Here is a 9,513-nt window from a genome sequence, read left to right on the forward strand (position 1 = left end):
AAGAGTTTTAATGAATTTGACATAATCGATCAAGGGAAAAATATTTTAAATTCTTAAGGAAGTATCCGTAAATTTTGCTAATAATTGAATACTTTTTTTTCATACTATATTGATTTAAAAATTTAATAAATATAAAAAATAAGTAACTGCTTTACTTGCAATTAAGTTATGTAACAATTAACAAAAACAATTTGATTTAATTATTTATTTCGTTAATATTTTTTATTTTCTCAAGAATATTTTAAAGTTTACTGGCACATTACGGACATATGAAGAGGATGACAAATAAAAAAAATAAAAAAGTGTAATAAGCAAGTGCAGAAAGTCTCATATGAGAGAAAAGGGATTGAAAGCAAGACAACTAAAAGTGCTTACGCAAATGCCGCGTCTGGAATGCAGTAAAAAATTTCTGAGAGTGGCAACCCAATGTGTTGTGTTATATATATATATATATATATATATATATATATATATATATATATATATATATATATATATATATATATATGAATATATATATATATGTATGTATAATGAACTTGAAATATTATATTTAAAAAAGTGCAATAGTCGTGTACAGATGGTGCAGGAAAAATAAAATCAAAAAGGCGATTCATAAAAGGAAAAGTTAACTCAAAAAGTGTAACCAAGACGTCCGGGTACATTCGTATTGCAGTAAAACTTATTTAATTTATTATTTTACTTACAATATGTCATACAACATATATAACACATGTTATACCATGAGTGTTATAAAATCTTGAGTAACTTTTTTAAGTAATCTCATTCCGTGATACGAAGAGGAGAGAAATTTAAAAGTATTGTAACATCACGTATTGTAATAATAAGATTTAATATATATAATGACGCAAGATATAATAATTATTTAGGGTCACGCGAGATTTGTTATTAGTTTTATTATAAATTATACTGGCTAGCGTTTTTAATAAAATATTATTTTATAGACGTATATTAGAGTAATACGCGGGCAAGAGATTCAAGTGACATTATATATATACATATATACGATGCCTATGAACTATTAAAGACAATATTGATGATTATTGACGGCCCGTAGGATTATTGTATGGTAAAGCTAAACTAGGGGAAACAATTAAATCGAGTTAACTGACACAACTTTAATCCTAACTCTTACTGTCATTTATCGGTAGAAAACGATACATTATTGATACTAAGAGACTTAGAACTTTTTATCTCTAACCTTATGTAATACTTTTCAAGTCTTTATTACAGGCGTTGTGTAGACTGAGTACAATTATTAAAACTCATTTTAAACAAAATGACTAAAAAATTTGTTATTTTTAAATTTATTCTAAATAACAGAAATAGTTTGTTAATTTAAATGAGAATACAGAGGTTGTGAATTTTCATATGCAATTTTAAATCAATTTATGTAGAATTTTTTGAAAATTTTGAAAATAAATATTAATACGAGTTTTATAAATTTTATTCATTTCTTTGCAATATTTTCAGTAAAATTTAATCAATTTACAGTAAAATTGAACTGATTTTTTGTAAGAATTTATTGGAATAGTAAAAATAACTTCACTGGTTTTCAATAAAGTTTTATTGGCATTTTGCAATATTAATTTTCAGTTATAAAGTTAATAGAATTTTTTTTTAATGCTGTCAGAAAAAATAGATTTTATTTAAAAAAAAATTTTTTAATATTCTGTATCAGAAATTTTAGCAAATCAAGAATTCAGCAATTTTGCTACTAATCAATATATTTTATTTATGGACGTAAAAATTTTCCAATTACGAAAAAAGTATGTTCACATTTAAACTTTAAACAAAAAAAAAAAGACAATTAAAGCTACTACTCAAGATTTATTATGCCATTTAATGTAATTTCCAATGGTCTCCGGGTGTAATTTTTTTACAGAGAATATTTTTTTTTTATTTTCATGAATACCCCTTGCAAGGCCTACATAATCTGTTTCAATTTCGTTGAAATACTTTAATGATTTAAAAGAGATGAGGGAGTTGAGTAAAGAAGAGTCTAGAGTATAGAGTATGGAGTATAGTAGGACTAGCGGTCACGTGCGAGGTACCGCCGCGATGACTCGTATGTGGGTGCGTTTAACATGACAAGACGTTACTAATTCAGAGTAGGTATACTACGAGTAGATCCGCCACCGCAGCCGGCGCTCAAGTACAAAGGGGCCGACCAACCGAATCCCTGTGTTGCGCCTCTAATCTGCTCCAATTGGGGTGACGGTCGTGTATAGAGTGTGTAGCAAGCGCCTATACTAAACCGAGTAAGGGGATATAGAAGTGGTACAGAGGAAGAAGATGCTACTATTTTATTGTGTATTGTATATGCGTAATGCAAAGAAGAATAAGAACAAACGGATGATATTGTACCGCAATGAATATAACAGAGAAGCAATATATTAAGTTGTATGAGAGGAAAAAGGTTACACATGACGCGTGCTACCATTTATCCTCAATCATCAGACCGGTCGTACAACTTATGACGATTGATAAAGAAAAACTTGCCGTCATCCGGGACTAAAGGAAGTTTCTATGGTATATATATGTATTTGAGAAGAAAAGGGTCACAGGTCATGTATCATTGATAATTATGCATTTTTCATAACAGAATATTTTAATTGGAATTTTCAAAATAAATAGTTCAAAATTTATAGCTGGTATTTAAAAATTAATCAAAAGTGATGATGGATTTCATTTAAATCTGATTCACCCCGTCACTTGGAATTCTGGAGTGTTAGAAAAATCACTCCGCATACGGAGTAAATAGGAAGTTTGTTTTTCCAGCGGAGCGATTTCGGAGTGATCTAGATTTTTTAAGTCTGCTCATTCCGATTCAGAGTTTTTGTATTAAAATAAACTTCCTTTGGGAGTTAATTTCACCCCGAACCAGAGTTTCAATATTAAAATAAGCTCCCGTTTGAAGTGAATTTTATTCTTAGGGAATTAAATAAATTTCGAGTCATCCGCTTCAGAATTACTCCAGATTTAATCCACATTCGGTTCGCAAATTTTTTACAGTAATTTAGGTAAAGTAAAAGACTTAATACTCGATCAGGAACTAGTACTCCATCACTATGTATTTATAAGTATAGATATGTAAATACATGGAGTGATCAGGTACGTCTCTGATTGGGTATCAGGTCTTTTAAATTACCATAACAAAATTATTCATCTCAAAATATTCAAAAAATAAATATTTGGTAACTTAAACATGAGGTAAAAAACTTAGTACCCGATCAGGGAACTAGTACTCGATCACTCCATGTATTTGTATATCTATATTTAGTCAAATTTAGTAAATATAGACATACAAATATATGAGTAATCGGGTACTGAGTCTCTTACTTTACACATGAAAAGAATATAATCAATCAATGATACACGAGTGTTAAGAAAATAAATATGAGCCTCCGTTTATATCCTACCTGACTCAAATTTATAAGATATAATAACACATTTTTTAAATACATCAAGTGTCTTTTATGTACAATTTTAGAGTTATAGTAAAGTAATTTATAAAATATGCAAAAGTATTGTAGATATTTCTATCGTATTCAAAGATACTTCAATTACACTTATTACAGTGATGATATTTTGACATTCGTCATACGTCAAAATAAATTATAAAGTAGCCACGAATGCTATTATGTCCAAATCGATGTTTCTATCGTCAATTTTCTGAAAATATATATTTGGATAATTTTGCTTATTTTATTATTAGATATTTTTTCGTTTGACATATTGACATCGAATACTTTTATATGGATATTGAAAATATATTGAGTCATAAAACGATAGTTTATCTTTTGTTTTCTATTTTTTTTTCTTCTTCTTTATTCTATAGATCAAATATCTATTTACCTGAATGGTTTCTGCCAAAAGATGGTAAATTTGTTGTTGCCGTTAAGGTGCCAAAAGGTGCCCATAGCCTTGGAAACATTAATCTGACATTACATTCCTCTGTGAACAGAAATTTTTTTACTCAATTTAATATTATCCATAGAATAATAATATTTTCCTTTCAATGTTAGGGAAATAGTCGGAAATAAATTGTTGTTTGAAATAAAATTTACTCAGGTTATAATGAGTATTTGCGAGCTTCTTTTTCATATTCTCTTAATGACTATCGCAAAGTCAAATGTAACACCAAACACCCTTTGGATTGACAACAATAGTATAAAAACTTTTCATTTTAAAGAAAAAAAATTTAATCTTTATTTGAATTAAAAAATTAAAAAAAAAAACGATTTAATTTTATTTTCGAGTGAAAAAAAAAAATCTAGTCAAATTCCTATAGAACTCATTGATACAGTCACAAAAATTATTTCAAAGCAATCCCGTTATTTTTTAATTTCCAAAATTGGGAATTCTCACAAAACTGTAAAGCTAAAAATTTTTATCGCTAAGGAAAAATAGTAAAAAAAATAAATGCTTGTCATTGATCACAAAATCTCGTAGAAATTTCATGAAGAAAAAATGGTTAACCAATTTAGGAGTTTGGTCCTCAAGTCTAAGTCCTTGAATAAAAAAAAATCTACCATTCTTGTGGAAATGATCATTTCAAATTTCCTTTTCTAATTATTTTCTGATCCCACTTATTACCCTAAAATTATTCTGTGATCTTCACCTATGATGTATTACAAAAACTAATTGATTTGATAAAAACAAAATTTTAAAAGAAATATCTAAATGTTAAATTAACAAATTTTGACTTTTCATAGTGTAGGAATACATTATTTTACAATTTACAATTTTTTAAATTGAATAAGCACTATAATGAGAGAAAAAAAAATCAAATTCAAGTAAACATGTTTACTTGATTTACAAAACTAAAAAGAAACAAAAAATTTACTACATCGAAGAATAATATTTCTTATTTTTATAACAATTGCTTCCATATACTGATAAATTTTCATTACAGACAATGCATTTTTACTAGAATTAAGAATATATTTTCTTGGCACTATCTAAGTAAACTAATACTTGAATTAAGAAATTAAACTTGAAAATATACACTTTTTTCTCTCATTATACTCTCTAAATATGAATTAGTGAAATAAGTGAATTTTCACTGATTCAAAGTGCAAATCGAACCACTAATTCTAAAAAGTGGTTCGATTGGCACTCAGAATTAGCGAATATTCACTTATTTCACTAATTCATGTTTAGAGAGTACTTCAAGCAGATTTTAAAGATCTTTTCATTTCAGCAAATTTTTTATAATGATCCATAGAAAAAAAATCAATTATACGCACACTTAAAACCACTAATTACAAACACATAATAACTTGAAAATATATTTTCTAACGCCCAAAAAATATTTTACCCAATGATTATAGAGAATGAAAAAAATTTCTTTTAGCAGTATTTAATATTTCCAAAATAGCAAATAAATAAATGTGAATAATCGCTATAGATATGATGTCAGCCTTGATATTTGTTTAATATTTACAAAATGACTTTATTTATACAGTAAAAATGTAAACAAAGAAATTGTTTATAAAAAATAGCTGAATTGTTTGCAGACTCTTTTTTTTCGTATTTACTGATTTTATCAAGCGTAAAATTTTTTTTATTTTTAAGAAAAAAAAAAAAATCTATTCGGAAAAGAAGACGTAGAAGGAAAAGAATTTGAGATCAAACATCTCAAACATGAAGACGAATTTGGTATTCTTCGGTCGTAGATAAGATCAACCCCTCGACAAGGGCATCTTTATTAGAAGAATGAATGAGGGGCTAAACTTTATTTATCAACCTCGTTTTTAATTTAAACTATTCAAAATTATAAATTATATTTGATGAGAACGTAAAAATAAGAAAATACTAAATTATATTTTGAGTGAATAAAATGAAAAACGAGACATATATACTACGATTTATGAGTAATGTAAATAATGAATGACTAATGAAAAATTAAAATCTCAATAGCAGGTAAAATGTGTTAAGATTATCGTAAAACAAAAAATAAGTATGTAATCCAGAGCAATAGAAGCGCAGGATAATCCGAATGTTGATAGGCCGCCGAGGTCCCTCTGTCATACAGATTAGAATCAGCCTCGCCGCAAAGCTATCTCGCGTCCGGGATTATCGAGAATAAATCATATATTTTCCCTGATATGTGTGTACCTATTACCTATATTTATATTTATGTACATATATATTCCTATACATTCAAAGAGAAGTAATCACATGTTTAGGTAAGATAACACGAGCTGCAATATTGTTGAGTGTATTTTGTCGGACGAGGAAAAAGAACAAACGGTTTTTTCTTTTGTACGCGTGTTCAACGATTAACTTTAAACTCATAAGCCACTAATTCTTTTTTTAAATATTTTTATTTTATTCTCTTATAAAATTTACTTTAAAAATTATTTGTTTTTTATAAAAAACTTTCCTGTAAGTAAACTTTTTTTTATTCTATAAATAATTTTTTTTATATTTACATTTTTTTTTAACCGTAGAAATCACGATGGATTTGCGATTTATAGATTTATGACTTAAACGATAGCAATACACTCAACCTTAAACGCATATATATATGTTATATATTTATACATAAAATACTAACCTGGATATATTATCCATAATAAAGATATGATTTAGTGTAAAAAGTTGCTTCCTTTTGGTGTCTAAAAGTTAATAGTCTACCAAAATACCAATATAATATTAATGGGAGCAAAATGAGCACCTACAAAAATTCAACAAAAATTTTTCTTAGTCTTTCCTCTGACTCAATTAATTAATTTGATAAAACAACTTTTGAATAATGAATAAATATATAAATATATAGAAAATTTATTACCCCCCAATATAATTAAAATTTTAAATCTTTTACTAAACACTGAATTGTTCAGAGTCAATGTATCTTTTTTTTTCTTTTCAATAATTTTTGAATTATTTCATTTTGGAACGATACAAAATACGCGGGATGAAATGGGGCACTTGAAAAATTTTTAAATATAACTTTGTACTTTTAAAGAAACGGCCCAAATTACCCCAAATGGGTCAAAGTTACTCATGTTGACTGTAATATATATACGGTAATTAAATCCCGCAGGAAAGAATAATAAAACGATTTTTTTTTGTTTTTCGTTTTATACTTCAGTCTACTAATTATTAATATTTACGTATATTTATTTTAAGAAAAAAAAATAATAAACTAAATCATGTATAGTTTATCGTAATAATCAAGTTACAATTATTAAATGATATAAATCTTGGATAAGAATAAATAAAATCATCAAAATTAAATCACTAAGATATATTATTCGCACATTGATTTTAAAAATAAACGTATGATAAGATATGGGAATAAAGTATGCAATAAAAATAAACGAAAATATTTGAAAAAAAATCAAGTAATTAATAACAATTATTTACGACGCAGATTACTGTAGATTAAATTTCAAAAGATAAATACATCAGGTTTACGGCATTTGCGTATCATTTACGAAGCTTTTAAGCAACGACATGTGAAGCTCAATAAGCTCACCGACTATATTAGTATTAGAGTATAAAGTCAAAGGTGTATGGTTGTATACGTTATTGGGTTAACTTGTCAGTTATATTAACAGATAATTAACTTAAGTATATCTGTATATACAAACAGACATATTGCGTGTATATACACACATCCTTCGCCCTTATTGGTGGTCTAATGCTCAAGCAATTCACCTGTTGAACCAAGGTGATCACCCATCACCTAACACGCAATCACGCACACATTATTCACTTCTTTCCATATGACATTAAAGTTATCCTTAATATGTGACAATTAATTACTGTAGGTAAGTAATAAACTTTTTAATCGCATGATTATATTTTTTATTTTTTGGAAATTGAAAATAATTAATTTATATATGACGCTACTCCGCTGATCTATATGTTTTAGTACTTTAATTAAAGGTGACAATTAATGGTAGAATTAGAGAGTGTGATGTACGTGGAAAAAAAATGTCACATGAAATTTGAGGTATCGATGCAGCAAATGACGAAGCAGAGGTGAATAGATGCAAGGATAATAGCCAGGTAATGGACGTCCTGATAACAAACGATGCATTCGATCCCTTCATCACGATTAAATGCACGTATCATTATACTTGTACGTAATAACAGTTCAATGTTAAATAAATACATATTTTTTTTAATAAACATATATAGTTATTTTTATTTTGAATAAGTATAGGAAATAAAATTTTTTAACTAACGATTATAGAAGAAATTTTACATGGAAATTTTGTATCTTTTAATGAAAAAATTTTAATTAAATTTTTAAATAAGTAATGTGAGAAATTTTTATCTGAAAATTTACAAAAAAAATTCTGGGCTAATTTTTTTTTTAAATTTTGAAATTAAATTTTTTGACAGATTTTTTTTTTACTGTCAAATTATTTGGGAATGTTTATTGACAAAAATAAAATTAATAAAAAAGAGCTTACCACTTTCATTAACGGCCGAATGATCTTGTAAATTATCACTATTGTTGTTATTGGTATGATTATTATTGTTGTTATTATTTTCAGGAATAATATTCTGTTGATGAACAATCGAAGAAGATTGTTTAGGTTTGACAACTCTAAATGCCGACGCCTCCGCAACTCCGCGTCGCGAAAAATCCAGTGGTCCGACGACAACCGGCGAATGTTGTTGCTGAATTTCCATCATCATTATCCAAATAAACTAAATGTCCATATATATATTTATATAAATCAACATAAGTTGTGTATAATGATACAGAATATCAACAATAATCCTTAAAACACTTTAACACTTATATTAATTTTAAAAAATAAATATAATAATATTTATATTCATATATATTTAAATGCCACAACCACGAAAAAAAAAATTTTTAAACTCACACAACTGTTCTTTTCTTGTCTGTCGATACAATATTGACAGTATCGTTCTCATAACAATCGTTAAAACACCTAAGTTGTCTCTCCCACCACACAGATTTCGCGTGTACTCGCGATCATATTAAATTAATAATAATAATGATAATAATAACAACAGTAATAATTATTTTTTATTATCTTAATTTGTTTAATAATTTAATTGCACAAAAAAATGAACTAGGGCGTAAAGAAAATAAATAAGAATGAACGTATATTTTTTTAATCGGCGGTTTTTTGATTGTGACAATTATAGGGAGGAGAGAGACGTTGATAGCGGGTGCGTCTCGAGAGTCGACTGCTGTTAACGGATCTGATAGTGTGGCCTCCAGCCCCCCGTGTTGTTGACGGACAAAAGTCGGTGGGTTGTGTGTAGAGAGAGAGTGAGCAACAAGAAAAGATAGACGAAATAGATTGAAAGAGAACCTTATACCCATGCTATGTCATACCATATACTACACACCACACACCATACCTCATACACTCTCAATTCTACTCATTCACTCATAGGTGGGTGTATACATGCATGCTGAATGAAGTAAGAGAGATAGTGAATTGGTTTAATCGGAAGCGAGATACAACTATATTTTTGTATGTGTTG

General features: G+C 27.5%; 1 protein-coding gene across 1 annotated transcript in view; it reads right to left on the minus strand.

Annotated features, from left to right (window-relative positions):
* Positions 1-9,287, minus strand: part of LOC130670335 (zinc finger protein 324A-like) — a 28,375-nt gene extending 19,088 nt beyond the window's left edge. Inside the window, exons 1-2 of the mRNA XM_057473705.1 lie at positions 8,457-9,287; positions 3,880-3,978 (exon numbers count right to left, since the gene is read on the minus strand). Coding sequence (XP_057329688.1) covers positions 3,880-3,978; positions 8,457-8,685 — 328 coding nt within the window. The 5' untranslated portion in view covers positions 8,686-9,287. The remainder of the gene's footprint in view (positions 1-3,879; positions 3,979-8,456) is intronic.
* Positions 9,288-9,513: the final 226 nt, after the last annotated feature.

Source organism: Microplitis mediator, chromosome 6 (assembly GCF_029852145.1).
Source record: "Microplitis mediator isolate UGA2020A chromosome 6, iyMicMedi2.1, whole genome shotgun sequence".
NCBI lineage: Eukaryota > Metazoa > Arthropoda > Insecta > Hymenoptera > Braconidae > Microplitis > Microplitis mediator.